The 22,409-nt window shown below is 37.6% G+C and overlaps 1 protein-coding gene across 1 annotated transcript; it reads right to left on the bottom strand.

The window, feature by feature from the left end:
- Positions 1–1,292: 1,292 nt before the first annotated feature.
- Positions 1,293–18,401, bottom strand: LOC122071820 (T-complex protein 1 subunit theta-like). The gene is made up of 13 exons (XM_042636240.1): positions 18,018–18,401; positions 17,011–17,273; positions 16,760–16,906; positions 16,485–16,646; positions 14,432–14,509; positions 11,198–11,331; positions 8,204–8,276; positions 8,052–8,129; positions 7,803–7,925; positions 7,376–7,470; positions 2,543–2,752; positions 1,817–1,874; positions 1,293–1,714 (listed from the first exon to the last, which is right to left on the bottom strand). The coding sequence occupies exons 1-13, from the start codon at positions 18,160–18,162 to the stop codon at positions 1,643–1,645; spliced, it is 1,638 nt and encodes a 545-aa protein (XP_042492174.1). The 5' UTR covers positions 18,163–18,401; the 3' UTR covers positions 1,293–1,642.
- Positions 18,402–22,409: the final 4,008 nt, after the last annotated feature.

The raw sequence follows: 22,409 nt of genomic DNA, 5'->3' as shown, positions 1-22,409 counted from the left end.
AAAAGTAAAAACATGTTCATATTTTAAATAATGGTTATATTTGGTATCATTTATTAATTTATTGTCATTTTTTTGGGTTTGCATGAGTGGGCCGGAATATAAGAACACATTTTAAAGAGGGTCCGTTTAAAAATCGGTTAAAGCCCATTTAACATTAAACATATCCGTAGCCCAATTAAGGCCCGACTAAAGCCCGATTAAGGTGGCCCGATTATAGCCCGAGGCCAACCGACCGAATATAAAATGTACCATGCCCTCAATAACTAAGCCCGATTAGTTAAATGGGCGGACACGGTGTAGCCTTTGAAAGTCTTTAAGCCCGATTAAGCCCGATCGAAACCGAACTGACCCGACCAGTTGACACCCCTATGATGAACCTTAGATTTGTAAAAAAACTTGAAAATCTAAGGTTAAAATTGAAAAAAGTGAGTAAAGATTCAAGAACTTACTATTCAAATTTTTCAACTTTCAAGTTCAAGGTTCTTCTTGGACTATGTTTTTCTCCTTCTTTGAACCATTCACTTCGACAATGTTTCTTTCAATCTACCATTTGAGTCTCCAAAAAGGTGTGTGAATCAAAGGGGAAGAAAGAAGAGAAATATAGAAAACTATTGTTGAGAGTTTGAAGTGTTTGTTTCAAACAATAAAAGGCACATTCACGGGAATTTTCATATTTTCAGTCGATACGTACCGATACGGTACCGATACAGTACGATACAGCTCGATACTGCACGATACGATCGATACATATCGATATGTACCGATACTCTCGGGAATTTCTAGATTTTCAAAAGTTCGTATCGTAGAGTATCGTACGTATTGATACCGATACGGTAGGATACGATACGATACGCACGATACAGCGATACGTAAAAGGGGGCCAAAAATTCCCCGTAGCGTATCGGTATGTATCGTGCCGATGCCTACCGATACGGATACGTATCGGCCGATACGGCACGATACGCACCGATACTTAAAACCATGATCCTGGGTGAAAGGAAAACTACTCATCCAACCAACCCCCCAACTAGGAAACCAACCATCAAAAAGAAGTTTAGCAACTACATTTCCTCACCCATTGCATTCAAATAAATACCTCTTGATACCTTTATTAGACATTTGATTCATTTGCCGGATGAAACATGTTTCACAATTCAGGCCATAAGTGTTGAGCAATACCGTCAATTAGATGCGTCCCTTAACTACTTTACCTTCCCTGGATGCAAGCAACTAGCGCAGCACAATGCTCTCCTTCAATATCATGAACTTCATAAGAATATCACTCTGGTTGATGACAGATAACGCATAGGGCAAGAGGCCATGCAAATTAGCAACCATAAAATCTACTAAGTTACAAGAACAGATAAATCTCACCACAGCTACTGAGCTAGTTGTCCTTGTAAATTACAAGAAAGGAATACATGGAGTTGCAAAACACCAATACTCAAATCAAAACAATGCACAAACTGATGTTTGCAAGTTTCATCTTGATTTTTTTTTTTTCCTTTCATGCAACCAAAACTTTCCTATCATCACATGTTAGCACTCAAAAAAGGAAACTAGAGCACCCACCGCTTGAAACAGAGAACCTGCCCTGCAAAATAATTGTCGGAATCGGTGAACTAAACTACATTGTGGGAAGCTAATCCTCATCCATCCCTGCACCTGCAGGTGGGTCTCTCTTTGGTCCGCCCGCTGGTTTTGACATTATAATCTGCAAACATAGCAGGTAGGCATGGTTACCAGGAGGGAATTACCACTAATGCAGCATGCAGCTGTGGGAAAGCCATTGATCTCTAAATTAACAGGCATTTACCTGGTCTACCCGAAGAACAGTGCAGGCAGCATCTGCAGCATATTTCAGAGCAAAGAACCTGAAATGAAGCCCAACAAATATAATTTAAATAAATTTCCTAGAACAGTCTATATCGGGAACTGCATACTCGTACACAAAAGGGGGGGCGGGGATATTTATACATTAAAATTTTTAAAATACAACATATTATTTTCCTCAACTAGGAAAATGGAACTCCTGCTCTTACAGGAAACAAGAAATCATGAGGCATAAATTCATTGGTCGAACAATAAGAGTGGAACTGAGTTTCCAATCTCAATTTACATTAGACAGATAAATTGTCTCACATGCATCCAAAATCTGGGGGTGGTTTAATATGTGGCAATGGATGGAATGATAAAGCCTATCAAAGCAATAGATTAGAGATCAATAAATAAGGAGGAAAAAGAATCTTTTTCTTATTTTTTATTGTGGGGGGGGGGGGGGGGGGGGGGGGAGAGGGAGTAGGTGGAGCAAGATAGAAGAATGTGGTATCTGACACAACGCTCATAAACATGATCTTATTACCATCCGAGATATATTTAAACTCCAATATGGTTAAGATCACTGTCGTTTCAGAAAAAAGATCATCATGATAGGCATTATCATAAGCAGGTGCATAAAAACATTATAAAAGCAGTGAGAAGAAAAAAGTCAGATGGTTTCATAGCAACTTATGGATATTAATAAGGTCAAAAAACAGCTCACTTGGTAACATAGAGGTCCCAAATATTCATAGCTGTCACATCCTTGCAGGCACCTTCCTCCAAGTCAAGTCCCACTTTCGTGTTTCCAGCTGCATGGTCAGCATATAGTGTAGAAATGATCTCCATTGCATTGAGCCCAGCATTCTCAGCCAAGGTATTAGGTACCATCTCAAAGCTTTCTGCAAATTTTGCTATAGCATACTGATCCAATCTGCAGTGAAAGAATTAATATAGTTTAATCAGACCATGCTAGCCATGCTCGAGTAGACAATGGAAATAAATGAACAGTAGAACCATAGCAGTGCATTAATAGTGTTCTTGGTGAGACTTTTTTCTTCTTATCCTACAAAAATGAGAGAAAACCACCACCCCCTAGTTATCATGATCTTGGAATGGATTCTGAGGGAAGGCAAGGTAAGTGAGAAGGATGTCAAATTGATCAACCCACTAGTTCTCAAGTTATTTGCTGATTCATTTTCATAGTACTGCAAGATAGCTATGCAGTTTCATTTTTGCACCAGCAGTTGCTGCTTGATCTGCTTTATTTGCTTTCAACTGAAGGAAAAAGGCTTGGAATATTAAGGTTTCCTCACGCTGATGTCTGATTAGACAACATGATACACGAGCCAAATGAGGGTGTTGAGATTTCTCTCTCAAATGGCCTTGCAAAAGTGGGCCAAGTTCTTCAGTTATGGTGGCTTTGGTTTACTTTAAGTTTCTCTAGGTTTTTTATAGTTAATTCTATTAACTCAGAAAAGGTTTAAAGTATTGAAATCCCTAGAATAGAGATGATGCAGACAAGTCACTTAATGGGCTTATTTTATTGCAAATAAGCCTTGGATTGGGTTATGTATGTGTTGGGTGATGTAGATCCACACGTTGGGAGGACCTATACCAGGAGAAAAGGCCCATCCTAAAGTGTGTATTGCCCCACTTAATAAGTGGGCCCATTGGGCCCACCGATTTTTGTAGCTTTTAATTTAAGTTGTTTAATTCAATAAGGGCCCATGGGCCCCGTCGTTGTAAAGTCCTTTACGGACTGTTAGTTAAGTGGTCTACTCCAAATTGGAGTTTAAGTCTTAGTACTATTTTGAATTCCTAGTTGTAGTAGGAATACTCCATGTTGGAGTTAAGTCCTAGTCCTATTATGGCTGCTTGTAGCTAGTTCTTCCCTCTATAAATAGAGGAGCTTATGTACACTTATTTTTCAGATTTGAATGAAGAATAATTGCAGTCAATTGCTTAGAACAGCCGGGATAGCTGTGGGTGAGAAGCCCGGTCCGAGATAGCCACTCCTCTCCCACTTTGTCCTTTGTTTTTGCTCTCTTATTCTTCATTCGATCACCTTATTTACTGTTTTAATCACTGCTACTATGAACATATCAGACCTGCCCAAAAATCCCAGAAATCAGAATCGATTAGCTTAGAATACTGGATTTTGAAACCTGCGATCTCTCTCCTCTTCTCCATTCTGAAATCTGATTGAAGAGCTACCGTTGGGAAGGTGTTCAAGGGTGCTGTAGGACCACTCGGTCCTCTTCCAGAAGCTGTCCAAGTAGATCGGTTGCTGGTTCTGCAGAATTCTCTCAGATTCTCTCTCCTAGGTCTGAAAATCAAGAACGTTCATAACTTCATAACCAGCCATCGGAATTTTCTCAAGTTTGGGGGTTTTTTTTTCCTCCTAGGGACCTCCAATCAACCAGCTTTGCAGCTCCATTGGAGTCACACAGAGCCAGCCACACCTCTCTCTCTCTCTCTCTCTCTCTCTCTCAATCGTAGGTTTCTCTCTCCTCTTTTGGGTTGGGTTTTGCTTCTGTTTTAAGGTTGTGGCCTCGGGATTACTTGCTGGTTATTTCCCTGTTGTTCTTCTGGGTTTTGTCTATTGTTATTAAGTCAATTATTGGGGAGTTACTTGTTTATTTGGGGTTATACATTGTGGGAGTTAGCTTTTGTAAACTACTCCTACATTATTGGGCCTTTGATCCGATGGGTTTTATTCGTAATGAGACACTTCAATTGGCCTAAAATATGGGTAGAAAGTAGGAAAACGGGATTTAATTCATTAGTTTAGTTAGAGTCCTGTTTTGAATATATTTCCTTTGTTATTTCAGTTTCTAGTCAGTTTAGGATTCCCAATTAGTTAAGGATTGCGTTAGGCCTTTCTTTTTCAGTGTTTTGAGTCAGTTTTGAGTCTTTTATAAAGTTTGTAAATGGCTACAACATTGAACACGAATTCATTAATGAAAAAGCACTTACGCTGTTGTGATATGGGATTCAGTTGAGTGAGATGCCCTAGGTGAGATGCCTAAACCCGAGAAGTGAGATGCCCATTCACTAGTTCTTCTTGCCCCTTCTCAACCCTCAATTGAATTCTCTTTCTTTTCTTATTTTCCTTTTATTTGTTCGCTATGAGAGAGTGTTTGAGAGCTAGAACCAAGCTTATTGGCGGACATCTTCTCTACTCAGCCAGAATTTCAATTCCTACCTAGGATTAAGATCACTTGTGATTCTAGTTCTACATTAAGAGACCTGTAGAATTTGTCGTAATTAAACTTCTTTCCTTTTCGAGATTATCACAACTCTTTAAATACGGATGGGCATGGAATGGAGTAGAGTTGGATACGGAGAGTTGAAAGAGAAAACTCAGTCAACTTCCACTCAACTTCAATCAAATTTCCTACTGATTTGCGGTTGGTTTGCTGCAGCTACTTATTTGTTGCTACTCTCTACTATTTTCTTCTACCTTCTACTTATTGTTCATTAATACTATTCAGACCGAGAACAGTATTTTGTCATTGATCTTATGCCCATAGTTGTTAAGGCGTCGCCTAGGTGCCGTAATGCGGGGCCCCAAGAGAACCAACTCGATTGAATGTCGGCCCACTTAAGGATTTAAGCAAACCAGTGGCAAACTAGTAATAAACCTGAATTCTCAAGGAGCTATTAGCAAATAAAGAAACAATAGGATATAAAAGGAATTATTATTTATTGGCTAGGGGTAAACTTGGAAGGGGAAAGACTCAATGGCAAGTTGTGAATAATGGAATAAAGGAGGGGTCATTAATATGGGGTGAGAGTAATTGAAGGGTTATTGATAACCCATGATTCTTGTTGGGGGTTGTCTTCAGCCTCCAGCCAAGAAGATGGAGGCAGAAGACTTGAAGGGGCTTCAGGTGGAAGAACTCTCTCAATATGGATCGGATGAGGCTGAAACTTCAGGAAGAGATTCAGCACTCATAAAGCTCTTGATTGCAAGCAACAATAAGGTCAGACAACCAGTGTATGCAAGATTTGGGACTGCTGAAACAGATATGGGCGATGGTGCACGGATCAGATTTGTTCTTGACTTCAAACCTCACTGTAGGGGCTTCAATAGAGGCCAAGATTCTAGGGTTTTAATCGCCCAAGGGAGGGGAACCTTCGAACAAATCTTCAGCTTAAGAAGGTCAAGCACAAGGGAGATCAGTGAACTTACGCAAAGCTGTAATCGTCGCCAGAAACAGAGTAATCCCAGAGAAGAGAAAGTGAAGAAGAAATAAGAGAAAGAGATATAGAGAGAGGAAAAGCTAGATCGTAGGGAAAAGAAGAAGAAGAAGAAGAAGAGAGGGGGAAGAAGACAGCCACGTAGGGGGGAGTTTCACAATCACTTTTTTTTTTCATTAATCAACTAAACTTCTCATGAATTACAAGTCTAATTTATAATAAAATAAAATTAAAACCTAAAGACTAAAACAGAAATAAAATCTCCTACACCTAGGCTAACATAATTAGAAGCAAATAAGGACTCAAATAGGGAACAAATATTCTCAAATAAAAATAAAATCCTAGAATATCCTATTAAACTTGGAACTCATATTGGATCTAGGTCTTGGTCCGGGTTCTAAAGCAGATTTGGGTGGATCCATTGGAGCGTTGTTGCATCATGCCATCTAGGCATCTAGGCGCCATCTTGGATTCAATGTGCTAGCATGCCTTGTTTGATGCAAGAAAGGCGATTGCTTGGACGCCTAGGCATCGCCTTGTGGCCTTGTGATATAGCATGCCTTATATTAAGTAACTTTTTTGGCACATTAGAGCTTACATTGATTTATATTTATTGCTTCATTTTTTAGGAATATGCTCATATCATACCCTAATGCTTTATTTATTATTTGTTGGTTTTCTCATATTAGGTTATCACTAGCATAATCATATCCTATTGCATTGATATGGCTTCTATGTTGCAACAACAACAACAACAACATCCAAAGCCTCATCCCAACTTAATGGGGTCGGCTACATGGAGATTCCAAGCAAGGACGAGCACAAGGATCCATGCAAAAAGATTGACAGGTTATGGCTAATTAAAATAAGTGTCGGTTGTCAACCTGACGCACCACTATAAATCAGCCACAAGCTTATAACGACAAAATATAATAAGGTACCGGTTGTTCACCTGACGTACCATATAGATCGGTCAAGCCAAAGCATCCTACATGCATTACATACAAAAATTATCATTCCTAATCTACTAATATTGCACGCCTAAGACTAGGTACCCCTCCAATGCCTTGGGTCGCCTATCGCCTTGACAACTATGCTTTTGCCCTGATTTCTCTTTATTCATTAAGCTTCCCCTATTTAGCAGTTTCCACCACCATTTTTCTAGCAGTTAAGCCTACATCTTTGAGACCCTAGAGTCTCCTGCATCACCAAAAATTTCACTACTAGTTTAGTGATTATCTAAGGAGACAATTGAGATCATTTCATGGCTTTTAAGCCTATGTAAGCAATCATAAATGTACCCAAACAAAACAAAAGTGGAAAAAGAACCGCAAGAGAGAGAGAGAGTTACCCTGTTTCTTTAAATGAAAACTCTTTAAGTTTTCTTGCCAACTCTATTTCAGTTGCTGCAGCCCCAGGAACAATGCGGCTGTCCCTGCACATTGCCTGAGGCAGAGAAATGTATTATCAAATCATCACCTTATGTGTTGAAGATCCCATATGATTGATAAAATAATACTTTTATGGTACCCAAAGAAACATTTCTTAACTACAATAATTAAAGTATGGGAGAAAGAAAACTACCTGTCCCGGTTCTCTAAGCCCAGACACAGCCCCCTGTTTTCAGGGGGCAGGGGCGCCTTTTCACAGCCCCTGAAAACAGGGTGCTGTGTTGAGTAGTAGAGAATGGGGACGGGTAGCCTTCTTTTTCCCTGAAAGTATATTCAAGATTAACCTTGAAAAATATTTCAATTACAATTATGTTCTTCAAAGAATACCTTATAAGTATTAACACCATCATCAACTGCCCTTTCAAGATCATCTAATATACTGTCAGTACTTCCTCGTAAAACTACAGTTGCTACTGCATTTCCACCTTCTTCATTTTTCACAATAGTGACCTATGAATATGAACGTAACCATGCAAATTAGCAGTTTGCGAGGAGTATAAATTTAGAAACAATGCAAAGGATAACAACAAAATATAACCAAGATATTGATACAATGGCAGGTTGAAGGAGGCATACCCGAACACCACCAATTTCTTCCACTGAAATAGAGTCAGCAAATCCCAAGTCATCAGGGTTGGGTTGGCTAAGCTTCAGCTGTGGGCAAATGGCAAAAGTATATTACTGGAGACATAGCAATTCATATTAAAATCAAGTTGTGATAGACTTACGAGTGCAACAGAACCAGTAGTACGGCAAAAACGTCGAAGTTCAAACTTTGAACTGATCTTTAAGACCATGAGTCTGCACACAAACAATGCCAGATTCAGTACCTTTTCTTTCTGAAAATCATTTTTTTAATAGAAGAATAGGAATTTATTAAGGAGGGGGGGTGGGAAAAGGCAAAGAAAAGAAAGAGTGAGCCCCAATTGAAATACCAAGAAAATCAAGTCAGCTGCTATATAATAAAACTAAAACCAGGCTCCTAAGATATGCAACCATAGTTGTCAAGGCATCCACCATCTAGGCATCCGGGCAGGTTTCAGAGGCTGGGAGGTAGCCCTCCTTATTCTAACTTAACCAGGCAAGCGCCTTCGGACACCTTTGTCCTTTGGCAGTCATTTTTTTTTAACAAACGTTTCTTTTCCTCTAATAATGTTGTTTATAGCATTTTTATAGGTTTGTGTATAGATGAGAAGCATGGGATATTCAGTATACAAAAACTAAATAAATTAAGAAAGAAATCGAAGTTCACTAATTCACCTCTCTTGTTTAGTTATGCTTTTTTTTCCTTCCTCTAAATAATGGTGTTGCTATAATGATGTTGCTAGATATAATGGCAACTAGAGTGTATTGTTGTTGCTGTAATGCTGTACTAGATATAAAATAAATCTATTTAAAAAAATATATTTTACTAGGGCACCTTGTCGCCTAAGCGCTTAGGCGGCCGTCCAACGCCTTTGGTCACCTAGATGCCTTGACAATTATGTAAACAACTGCCAATTGAAACAAAACTACGCAAAGATATGCTCCCAAACTCAACAATACAATTCTCTACATGTACAAAAGAGAAAACAGACATTGAATGATCCTATTTCTAGTAGAGAACTAATCTTTGAAGATACAGGCAGCTCTCCCTTTCTCTCTCTTCCCCTTCCACACCCACATGCTCCAAAAAACATCACAGGGCAGCCACCTCAACACTGATTCTAAATTTGAAGTTAAAACAAATCTTGTGTAAGCATGAGTGTGTGTTTGTAGAGAGTTACGGCTTCTATGCATGGTTTGAGGTCTCGGTTTCGGGCATGGTTTCTCCCAGGCCCAAAACCGAGATCTGATGAGATCTCAGTGAAGCCTGGTATTTTTTTTACAGGAGAACTCAGGGATTGGTTTTGGTGGCCATATGGACAAGTTAGCCTTGAAACTTGTCATCCAGCCTATTTTAGGCCTTTTAAACACAGTGGAAACATTATATTTTTTTAAATCAAACCCAAAATGGTAGTTTGACTTCAGACCCTAGGTTAGTAATCTACAACATAGGTAAGCTCTACCCTAGACTATTCTACACAATATATGGTACTACTAGAACACATAATTCAAGTAAAAGTGTAAAAAAACTTAAAATAAACATAAGGAATTAAAAGACATAAAAAATGGTCTATTATACATGGATGACTCACGTATATGAGAGTGAACAATAGACAATGGTAGAGAAGCACCAAGTATTAATGTTGATGTTGAGGCAATTGAGGTGAGATTTGGCTAAGAGAAGCACCAAAACCCTAAGTTTGGCAGGGGGGGTTCTTCACAGCAAAACCGAGACTGGAGAGATCTCACAAAATTGGCAAAATTTGAGTCGAAATCAGGTATAAAACACCACATGACCATCCTCAATTCCTTCTGGAGGCCCCTTCTCCTCACTCCACTGATACAGATACAAAAGAACTAGAAAAAATCTAATCAACCCCCACAACCAAAAGGACCATCCTCAATGCCTCCAATGAAAACTAAAAAAGAAAGAAAAAAAAGTAGAGCTTTATATTAGCATCATCTGACCCATTTCTGCAAATCTATTAAACCCCCCCCCCCTCTCTCTCTCTCTCTCTCTCTATGACAAACTGGGATTTGCACATTAGCTAGAATCTAATCTCAAATTGCTTCAATTGAGCTTTTAATTAAATCCAACAAACTGGATCCTGTTCTCAGATCAGAACCAAACCTCATCATCATTTTCCGATACTAAACCTTTAGATTATCGGTTGGGAACACTACAGCAGGCTCTAATTAGTATCTTTTATCCCCTGCCTGTGTCATGTCCATACATCTCAATGCATATAACCACGTCCATGTCAACACCTACTGGCAAATAGCTCTATCCTACAAATCATTGCTCAACTCAGCAAAATCCGAGCCTGCAAGACAATAATTTGATTCCAATGGGCCACATCGACTTGGATTTTCTCGTAATTATAAATTCAGCAAGAAAGGTACACCAATATACACATTGGACTCTCAAGTATTTTCACCACCTAAATACAATTTCCAAGAGAAAGTCACAGCAACTTCTCCACAAGCTTATATTTCCTGAAAAAGAGGGGTCAATACAACTGTTTTTTGGAGGTAATTCAATTTTTTTTAATCTCCAAAGCACTTAATAAGCAGTGGACAAGATTCAATTAAACACACAACCGATCAAAGACTAGGACTCTATTACTCATAGGCTACTGAGCTTCTCCACTCCTCAGCTAGGCGTAAACCAAAAACAAAACTATCTAAGAGTATAGTTTCTAAAGAAATTAATGTTAGATATATGGGTCAAGCTGGATGGATAAGTACAATGAGCAGATTGCTTTGATGACTGGACAGCACAGTGACTGATCCTAGGCTAATGCCAATCACAAGAATTTCTCAATGTCCTATGGAACTCCCATGCTGAAGAACTAATGTAAGAACGAAAATAAGGCAAGGACAATAAATTGTTGATACATATATTCCCTCATAATGATTCAATTCCTACTAAAATGATTCTTAGTCCCCTTCGTCAAAGATCATCTTCACTTATTTTGTCAAAATTTTAAGTTTAAGAAGTTAACTCTAAAGATTAAAAACCTAACAACTACGTAATGACAAAAAATAAGGGTGGGCCATTTTGAGCAAATAAAACTCAATACAAATCATAGAAAAAGGATCTAACAATGAATTTCAAAAGGTAAAGACTTGTTTACTTGTAGCGCTCACAGAAATGTAACGCCATATCTCCAACAGCTCCTCCACTGACAATAACTTTAGCACCTGCGTCTGCAACTGCTTTTATAAGTTCCTCGATTTTTGCTTCCTCTGTCTTTGCATAGTTCTCCAGCTGCAGGATGACCACAGGAAACAAATAATTCCTTGTAACAAAGCAAGTACAACCACTTTCTTAATGAGCTTCTTGTTGTTGTTTAAAAGAAGGGGGGGGGGGGGGAAGTACGCATGCATTTTTTGCATCAGTTTGACTAAAGTGAAAGATTAAATGTAACATATTTTCTCTCTCTAATATACCACCAGCATCAAGTTCACCTCCTCGGGCAGAGATATAGTATGTAAAAAAATAAATTTTACTTTCAATGAACCAGTGTCCTCAAGGCTCAAGCCCAGGCATAAAAATGGTCATCCAAGTGTTAATTAAAGGTAATTACCGATTAAGTACACAAAATTCACTGTTTCAAAGGTAGCTAAGATAGGGTGAGCACAGATTTTACTTTCGTGGTCCATCTCTCCTTCTGGAGTTTGCTAGAGGGATGATAGGTGTATCAATCCCTTCTCAAATTTGTATTTGTGCTGCCTTGATTATGATACTTTAAGAAGGTTTGTTCAGTCAAACTAATCAACCCAATGTCGTGTGAAAGTGATTCTGACATATTTGAACTGGCTTACATTGTGATTATGACATAATTGAATTGGCTTACATTTACTATGGAGAATGTACGAGTTCATGATGCAATGTGTTTTTGGGGAGGTGGGGGGAGAGTGAGTTTAATCTGAGACTTTACTTTAAATTTCAGAGTAAGTCATACATAGTTTCTTGCCAACTTGGGAGAAGTGGGTTCTAGCATTGTTTCAGTTGTCAGCATTTATAAAAATCTTTCTAAAAAGCCAATTTTGTAGCTTGCGTTATGTTAGGATTTGGGAAGCAAAAGTGTTTGGGGTACTTCTTATCCATGTTGCAATTAACAGAGAAAATGAGAAAATAGGCAAGAAGCCATCAAATCATTCCTCTTGAAAAGCATTAAATTCCTTCAAGTATACACAAATTCCAGCATTCATCATCCACCGATTAGCTACATTGGATCAGAATTCAATTTCAATTTTCAAAAAGTATCATTCTTTGCTCTACACCACTAAGAAAATGTGCATTTAACAAATAGTTCCAACACCTTCCCAATGCCAACTAGAAGGAAAGATGAATGCTTCCACAGGTACGACCCAACAAAAAAGAAGAACATGGGAGAAATTCCATGATCTACAGTGCTTGAGAATAGGATAAAAGACGGTTGACAATCTATATTATTTTACTCTACAAATAAGCCTTCCATAATGAGCTCTATGGAATAGAATGAAGATCGCTTTGGATTTTATAAAACATGTAAGTCAGGACATTATCCACAACAAGTCCACACAAGGTATGGTCCTAATGTTGGACTTTACAAGCTAAGCCAAATTTTAAAGGGTTCAACGGCCTGGATATGGAACTTAATTTTAGTTAGATATGCAAGAAACTAATGACGTGTGAAGGAATAGCTTAAGGCTACTCAGAAGGCTACATTAATATCAGACCAATAGGATTCCAGATATCACACCTAAAAGGAGTAGAAAGCACACCCTCAAGGAGATTATGATGGACCATCAGAACCAATAGCAGAGCCAATAGAATTTATCATTAACTATTGAAAGAAAAGAATGATGATATGTCAATAACTCTTATTAGGATCTCCCACATTTTGAACCATCGCATCATATAAAAGTTCACTATAACTGTTTCTATTAAAATTTCAAAATCTAATATATAAGAACACAAAATAAAATTCATTCACGTAATAAAATTTATATATCCTAAATTCAACCCTAAACAGGATAGTTTTGGCCAGAATACTAAAAATATTGCTAAAACAAACCTCAAGAAATTGAATCTTTAAAACTAAGAAGCTGGATACCTCCTCTACTCCAAAACCCATCCCAAACCCCACCCAATCCAAACATATTTTTTTAGAAAAAAAACCCTTTCTCCTTGACACCATATGGAACTACTTGGTCCACTAGAGCTCACAGATTCGGCTCACTTAACAAAATTACTAATAATAACTCCCAGTGCTTATTATTCCCCACATCCCCTCTTTCTGGTTCTACAAAATTCCAGCCCTTCAACCTAAACCGTTTCCAACTTAACAAAAAGACAACAATAAATCTTAAATTGCTTGGGGGAAAAAAAAGTAGAACCCAAATGCTCTTAAAATCTCCAACTAGAAAATCTTAGAAGAAGTGGACAAAGAATATAACATTGTAGCATGCATGTCAATATCAAGTACATGGGCCACCAGTACCATGGATTAAGATCTCCTCAAGAAAACTTGGAAAAATACTGAAAAATCCGACAGCCTAGCTTCTTAGGTTATTACCATTCTGTTTAAAAACTATCACTACCAAAACCCCTACCCATCCTCCAATCCTTATCGGACAAACTGCATAGTTGCCCCAAACCCACAACATACTTTTTCCAAATACAGCTAATTTATGGCTTCTACTCACTGCACATAAGTCTCTCTTGTACTCTTACCTTCTTTTGTAATTAAAATTTCCAGTTAATTTGTTGGGAAAAAAAAATCAAATCTCCAGATTTTTTTCATAACAAACCCTTATTGATAAAGGATCTAAATGATCACCAGTTGACTTTCATCCCATGACATAATAGCACCCCTATCATTCCAATGGAACTCCTAAATCTTGCAAAACTCTTTACACACTGAAGTAGGCACCTGTAAGAGGAACATATAACATTTAATGCACCACAATAATAATAGTATTCTGAGCAAATTACTAAACCAGGAAAGAGCTCAGTTCCCAAGCATCCAGCTAATGCAGACATGAAGAGTTGCTAGTGCACCCAAAGTATCCATTATAGATGGTTATTTAAATGGAAAACAAGAATATTAGAACACACAACACTTAAAAACTTGTGCCAGCACATAATAAAATGGCTTATCCCTCTCTATTAATGTCATTAATTCATTAAGTGGCTTAGAAGGAAGGGTCTGTCCCCCATATAGTTATGACAATTGGTACATAAAGAAAGTGAAACAGGGAAATATCATCAGTGCCAGCATAGCATACTCATACCAAATTGGATACCAGCAGAAGAATCCATTCATATAAAATTAGACATTCAATATACAAAAACCAAAGCTATGTCCCGCAAAACCAACCTGCTCAGCACTATGAATAAGGACCGTGCCCTTTGTTTCAGTTGCAGATGTATCAACACCTTGAGCAAAAACTGCAATCTACAAAATGGGAGCAACAAGTGTAGGTTATTGTAAAATGAGAGTTCAAGAAGAAAAAAAGAATCACAAGAAGCAAAGAGAATTAGAGTAATCAAGCAAACATAAGAAGGCTTCTTTATGTACATAATTCACAATGAAAACAGTTACATATGCCATTAAAGAGACTCAGAAGGGAGTTGGAGCAAGTGTATAATCTGCTCGCTATACGTTATGCAGTTATCACATTGAGTGGGAGAAAGATGATAGGAGGGTTTGGAGGCAGGCCCTGAAGGTCGCTTTTCAGAGGCAGCATATTACAATTTCCTCATTGAAGAAAGTGAAGGGGAATGGAGAGAAGACTTTTTCAAGTCAGTAGAGTATGCAACACTAAGGCTCCACCAAATATGGGTAGCAGCTCCCAACAAATGCTTTGGCACTTAATATCTATTTGGTGTAGCGGCTCCCAACAAAGCTTTGGCACTTAATATCTCGCAGCACAAGCCATGGTACTTACCAAACAGATGCTAGATTTGCTTGTGTCATGAGGAGTCAGCATCCAATATTTTCTTATCTTGTAACCTTGCAATTAAAGTCTGGACATAATTTTTCAATCTGTTCATGGTTCACATCACCTGGCCTGGAGGTGTACTGACTCAATTTTCTCTTTGGGCCAAGACTACCTTTGGTTTGGAAAGTTTCTGTCCTATGGAACTCAGTGACATATGCAGTGGTGGGTAGTTGGACGCAGAGAAACAGAAGAATTTTGAAGATAATCCTAGAGTTTCCCAAAAGAAGTTCATATTGCCAAGTATTTAGCCAGTTGAACATTATCTTGTAAGGAATTTATGGTGAAGATGATAATGTTTTACTTCCAGCTGGGATTCGTAGCTGTTTGAATGACACCTTTTGATAACTCTAAATTAAGTTGCTTCAAGAATGAACCACATAAAAAAAAGCTAACCAGAATGTTGTGTGTACACAAATATTGAGGTTTCGCCACCCAGAATTTTTTCATGCCAAATAGATTTGATCTTGAAGTATTCAGATGACTCATGACTGTGCAATTAAAAGCAATATAGATAGATGTCACCACCCAAATAATGAACAAATAATTATAGCTCCATTCTTTCAGTTTTGACCGTGATACGGAAGAATTCTCATTGGGGTTATTCCATGGTAAATGGGATCTATACAGGATGAAAGAGTATCAAGAACTAAGGGTGCAGGCTTACTGATTTGGGCATATGGTGATGATTTTCTATACGACTGATTTCTTTTAGTTTTTTGAGAAGCAAGCATAACTTTTTGTATATTGGGACCAATAGCTCCAGTTGAGCTTAGAAAGGATTTTAGCCAATTTTCTATTATTTTCAGTTTGTCTTGGGTTGTCATTTGTCAAATGATGTCCAAAATTAATGCTAAAATACTAGCAATCCACATAATGTGCAAGAATCAGAAGGAGAATTCCAATGTGCTTGCATTCTAGTTGCATGACACCTTTGGAGAAATCTCACTGTTGAATGCAGCGGAATTACATTCCAGCCAATTCTTTTTTATTTAATTTTATCATTTGGCATGTCCACGAATTGGAGTTAAGAAAGAAATCGATAGAATTCACAGCCCTACCAACTTAGCAGCATCATTGTAAGATAAAATAGCAGCCCATAAGTATGTGGTAAAGTTCACAAATCCAGTAGGCTTCAGTCCGTCCTGATCTCTGTGATGCAGATTCTAATATACTTTCCAGTTGAGATGCTTTTCTAGGCGCATTAGAGTTTCTGCTTATTTCCATACCAACCAAATTAACTTGGTCATGAATAGATCATTTAGTAAACTTTGATAAACTTATGGGTTGTGTTACTTTACTAGAATAAAAATTACAACATCCCCGGAAACACAAGAAAAATCAATGTATGTCTAACTGCAGCACAATAGTAGGCACCACAAAGTAGAAGAAGCATATATTAAATGAGCAAAAGAATGGAATTAACCACACCTTGGCTTTTTCCACCCTCTTTATACTCCCAACAGCATCAGTCTTCAAGACCATACCCCGAACCACAGAACAATTGTGCAGACCTCCTCCAACAAGCTTTGCAACACGGACATTATCTACATTGAAGTTTGCTGGGTTCTTGGGGCACACCTGGATACATGCCTGAAAGGAAGAAGCCATCACATTGGCAGTATTATTATTAACACAATAGATAAGAGAGTGAAAACTAAGAGCGCTTATAGACAATCACGATTATAAATACCACTCAATCTTACATCAGCAACAAGAGGACACAAAATATTTTCCAGTCCAAACTGCTTGCTAGCAACAGCAGCTTTCATTCGGGAAACAACTTGATCCTTATTCCGCACATCCATTGTTTCTGAACCTGTCTCTACCAACTCCTCTAATAACCCAACTGTCTGACAAATCAAAAAAGGGAACTCAGACAAACACATTGAGCAATTTTATTATTCACAATGATTACTTTTATACTTGTAACACCAATCTTAAATATGAACAGTACCTTGTTGATAGCCTTTGTGTATCCGCTAATGATTTCACTTGGATGCAGACCCATCCTGATAAGCTCCTCTGCATTTTGAAGAAGCTCCCCAGCAAAAGATACCGTCAAATTAGCTCCATCCCCGATTTCCTCTTGCTGAACCTTCCCAGCTAGAACCAGAATCTTGGCCGCCGGATGCTGAACCTCAAGCTCATTCACAATAGTTGCAGCATCATTTGTGACAAAGAGCTTGTCCAAATGATTAATCACCATCTTATTCATACCTAAATAATATCAGAGGACAAAATATTAGTCACGCACATTGTAGTCTCAGATAGCAAGATCAAAGAGCTATAGAAAGAAACAAGAAATGTGCCCGGCACAAATAAGGAACCCCACAACCACAGACAAATGAAAGCACAGCCCAAAAGAAATCCAATGAGCAGCAAAACGCAGACACACAAAAAACCAGTAAAAGAAAAATGTCCCATTTTCTTTGGTATCTATGACTGGGAGCAGACCCATGTTGTCAAGTCATAGTAATATTTATAATTAAAGCCCACAGTCGAAAGCTTTTCTTTTTGGGGTCGCAGTATTACTTCTTTCTCTGTTTTATGCACTTTCAAGTGAAAATAAACAAATAAATAAATAAACGGGAGTTCCTACTTACTGCAATTCACCACATTCTCATACTCCCTTCCTACTTAACTACGAATGCCTTGATCCAACCCAGTACCCCAACATTCCCTAATCCTGGTACCTAAACATTCCCTAATCCCTAGTTAATCACTATGAATCCTAATCGTTAGAACCCAGCCCCCAACTGAAGTAACATATTAAATAATCAGTAGCATTTAGTCAGTGACCATTTCCCCTGAATGGGAACTCTGAAATATCCGAGACCGTCCAAAACACCAATCAATCGAAAATTCATGCATGGGGTAGATCAATGCTTTCAGAAGATGAAATAAAACCCATCCCATAACACATCCGAGTGACCCGAACAAGAACTAGTAAGAAATCGTTACCATTGGGACCAAGCGAAGATCGAGTGATATTGGAAAGTTGCTTGCAGGCCTCGATATTCTTGAGGACTGCTTCATCGAGCCCTGAGAGATGCTTGTGACCTTCTTTCAGCATCCCTTGAATCCCATATGGTTGCCTTTGGAACATTTTTGCTGCAAAAGCAGATCTCTTCCACTAGAACTCGTTAGAGTTTTTTCGCGGCAGCAAACAAAAACCCAGAAGTGAAGATCTCTACTGAGTTGCGATACTGTTAGAGAGTGAAAAGCTTCAATGCGCTGAGACGCTGATCCTTCGTAAAGGAAAGAAGAAATAGAGGAGACGAATTCGAGAAACCGCGAAAATGGTTCTAGGGTGTACCAGATGATACACTCAAACTACAGTCCACTATCGTAAATAGGGTCTCAACTAACCAAAATGTACAGCAAGTTTAAAACATAAATGAAATCAGGGGTGTAAGTTTGGCCAAACTTCTAAAAACTATAAAAAATTACCCTAATGCGCGTGCGAACTACACCACCTTGAGTCCGAACATGCGTCCGATAACGCTGCGTTTGGTAATGTTTCAGAAAAATGTTTTTCGAGTATTTTTATTTTAAACAGAATAAGACGTTTGGTGCATTTATGGTGTATTTCATATTTTTAGAATAAAAAGTGAAAAAAAAAAAATGCTAGAAACAGGAATTGACGAAATGACAAAAGGTAATTCCAACGTTCCAATTTTGTAAAAAAAAAAAAAAAAGAAGATATTTTGACATAAAAACTGAAATTTTCATTTTTTATACGAAACGTCGTTTCTAAAATAGAAACATTACCAAACGCAGCCTAAGATTTCTGACCTAAAGAATAAGTTAGGATAGAAAAACACTGACTTTGAGTCGAGATTTGATGAAACCTAGGTTGAGGCCTAGGCCCAACCCTACCCAGCTCAACCAACCTTGATTTTAATCTTTATATAATAAAATTTAGAGCTATCATGTTATCCATTTATTCAGAATAATGAATTTTGGGTTATTGATTCTTATGGTGTTGCACTTCATAATTTTAATTGTGTATTTATCATTTGATCTATTGGTGTTCTAATTTTTATTTTTATTTTTCAATGCATATGGCACAAATGGCAAAAACATGATCAATCAAGTCAGGACTCAAGACCTTAGCAAAAATCAGGGCCAATTAAGGCCAACTCGACCTAACTTGACCCAATCATGATCAATTAGGGCCGGGTGGAGTTGGCATGAACCCAGCAAGATTGGGCTTAGTCATGAGTCCAGTAAAGTCGGGTTGGGCCTAAATTGAGTTTTGGGGACCTAAGGTTTGAGCTAGGGCTTTAACAAATCCAGTGCTATTTATCCTAAAATGAAGCTATTCAGAATATTGCACACTCATTCATGATTCCCACCAAGATTTACTTTTATGGAAGAAAATAAAATAGAGTCCACATTGACATCTACATCCAAGGCAATAGTTTTCTCTACATTTTCCAATTCTAGCTTTCTTTTTCCAATTTATGAACTACTTCAACCCAAGTTCTTATCCACTTTCAGAATATTTATAATCTCAGATTGTTTAGCCAAATAATTATCATCAATCATAAAGTGAGAAAAATCTTTCATGCCCATTAAGCTTCTCTCACTCTGTCCATTCATTCCACTAGTTGTTGGCAGACGATAACAGAAGTGGCTCCTGATGACTTTGCTCCTTGAAGGAATCCCCTTGCCTTTGTTTCTTGGGCACATCCTAAACAACCAAAATCCAAAGATATTAAAATAAAATCTTGAGTAATAATAATAACGGAAGTCCAAAAGTTAGAGGATTTAATGCTACCAATCAAAGGTTATCAGACAGATCAAAATAAAAAGGGAGAAAGAAATTGGGATGGGGTTGTGATCAAATAGTGGAAATAAGAGTTAACATAGATATCGAACAGTTAATGTTGGACATTAAATTCTCAATATTAAGTTTTGTAGACTAGAAAAATGAATTGATTCCTAGCAATTCAGATAAAGTAAATTGTAACTGAAAAATATATAGGAAATTTTTATCCAATTTAGACAACAGAGAATTGGAAAGAAAAGAGTGAATTACATAAAAAATATATTTAGCTTAGAGGTACTCAGCTCGGAGTCTCAGCCCTTCAACCGCCCAAACACATCTCACTAAAGGATAGGATGAAAAATTGTGTCAGTCACATTCACTTGCATTAGAGCAAAAGAAAACACAAATAGTTAATATTCCCACTAAAAGTTTGATCGTCAAGTCATCAAGTGCTCTATAGGGAGTGACAAAATGAGGTGTCTATAGCTTTCCATTGATACCTCTACTTCTCTATAACCATATGCCCTTGCTTGGTGCAAATCCTACAGGATAACTTTGGTATTTGATGTCAGTAGAGACCTTATAATACCATAACTCAAGGAAATAGTAGAATTTTGCATTATGAAAAACGATAGAAGAATTACATTTCAAGACTAGTCGAACCGCCAAAAGGCAAAGCAATGTATTCATGTAGGGGCACATGCCCCAGCTAAATGAAAGTTGTTAAGCAAGGTATTTTTTTATTTATTTATTTTTTATAACAGAAAATACATGATTATGATAGCAAAAGATAGAAGATGATTGAAATCATATGGAGGTACCATCAACGAAAACAAGAAATTCAAACAAATCAAGCATGGTGTTAGCTTGAAGAGACTATTTGCATAACCCTAATGGTCCCGCTACCCAAATGCATTTGAAGAAAGAACTAGACAAAAATAAATGCTAACTTGATTCAGAATCATTGTTATTGAAAGGACAACTTTAACATTACGTTGCACTCTCTTTAAATACAAGGAAAAATTATTGCAACTAAAACATCTATTTATGTATCTGATGCTTTAAGTTCCACCAAGACATATATGCACATTCAGCAGATCTTAGTAGCAGATATATATGGGAAAATTACTAGATTACCCGCAATTGGGTTTCAGTTTACCAAATTACCCATTCAATCTTTCCTTCAACAGATTTACTCAAAACAAACATTGGTATTACAAAAATACCCAAAACAGTAACATCCTTGACTATATACGGCTTATTTTACATTTTTACCCCCAGTCCCCTCTCTTATCCTCTTCTCTCTCCCCAACTCTTCTGCTGCCTCCATAGCCGCGGTCGTGACTAGCTATATGGCTTCATCCCTCTCTCTTGCTCGGATCTCCTCTGCTCTCTATTTGAAAAAATAAAGAAAGGGATTGAAAATGAAAAATCACCTCTCTCTCTCTCTCTTTATTTAAAGAGGGTTTTTTAGGGTTGTTGCGAGGGTTTCTCAACGCAAGAAGACGAAGGTCGCTGATTACAACATTTTTAGCAGCTCTTTCCATGCCTCATCCAAATCTTCCTATCAAGCTGGAGAGGTTCCACAGCTTCTTAGAACGAAATACCAAATCGCCTTTAGAAATTTGAATATTGTTTTTTACTTATAAATTCCTCTGTTATGCTTCCAGTAGACCTAAAACTATGAACTTGATATGAACCTAATGAAATACCTAATTCTTTTATGACTAAAATTTAATTCACAATTCCAGTGTCCTCTAATTTGGTATGACTTTGAACATTAGTTGTTTTTTTTCAAACTTAGTTGTTAGAGAGGCACCCTATAATTGGGCCATCAGAGGAGGATAGAAGGATCACTGCCGATGAGGGTTCTAGTTCGCAAAGATAGGAGGAAGAGAGGGGGGACTAGAGACTAGAAAATTAGGGTAAAATGGTGATTCCGTTAGAGAGAGATCTCACTATCATCGAGTTAGAGAAGATAACTAGTGAGGGTTGTAACGTTTGTCATTGTTTGTCTTGTATATCACCATCTGCGATGATATTATTGTAATTGCATAAAAGTAGAGTAAACCATAAACGGAAGAGGGCAAAGAAGAGGTTGAAGAAGATGAAATGGGGGTAAAAATGTCAACAAAATGTAGGAAGTGAGGAAAGAGTACTGTTTTGGGTAGTTTTGTAATACCAAAACTCAATTTGGTTAGTATGGTTAACATGAAGATTGAGTGGGTAATTTTATAAAATGAAACCCGAAAAATGGGTAATCATGTAATTTTTCCATAAATCTATCCTTTTGGTTTTCCCTTAATTGAATACAAGAATGGGAAAAGATAAATATACACCGAGAGCAAGATTATAATTGCAAGATATTCAAGTGATTTAATGGTTTTATGTTAATATTTTTTTTTTCTCATGACTATCGGGCAAATTTCTTTTTTTTAATGATTTTCTAGTAGAGAAAAAGCACAATTGTTTTTTACGTCTGCAAAATGGATGATCAAGATGGAGATCTTTAAAAATAGGTGATTTGGACTTATTTGTTACTTTTTTATATATTATGAAGGATGATTGGGTGGGGGGTG

This window comes from Macadamia integrifolia, chromosome 2 (genome assembly GCF_013358625.1).
Source record: "Macadamia integrifolia cultivar HAES 741 chromosome 2, SCU_Mint_v3, whole genome shotgun sequence".
Lineage (NCBI taxonomy): Eukaryota > Viridiplantae > Streptophyta > Magnoliopsida > Proteales > Proteaceae > Macadamia > Macadamia integrifolia.
This window is presented reverse-complemented; position numbering and strand designations above follow the sequence as displayed.

What these genes read in the sequence shown, in the direction of transcription:
- LOC122071820 (XM_042636240.1), bottom strand. Translation starts at nt 18,162, where the DNA reads ATGTTCCAAAGGCAACCATATGGGATTCAAGGGATGCTGAAAGAAGGT. An exon ending in TGTGTCCTCTTGTTGCTGAT is followed by an intron (nt 16,647 to 16,759) that starts GTAAGATTGAGT and finishes TCTTCCTTTCAG; the next exon opens with GCATGTATCCAGGTGTGCCC. An exon ending in CTGTTCTTCGGGTAGACCAG is followed by an intron (nt 1,715 to 1,816) that starts GTAAATGCCTGT and finishes CTATGTTTGCAG; the next exon opens with ATTATAATGTCAAAACCAGC.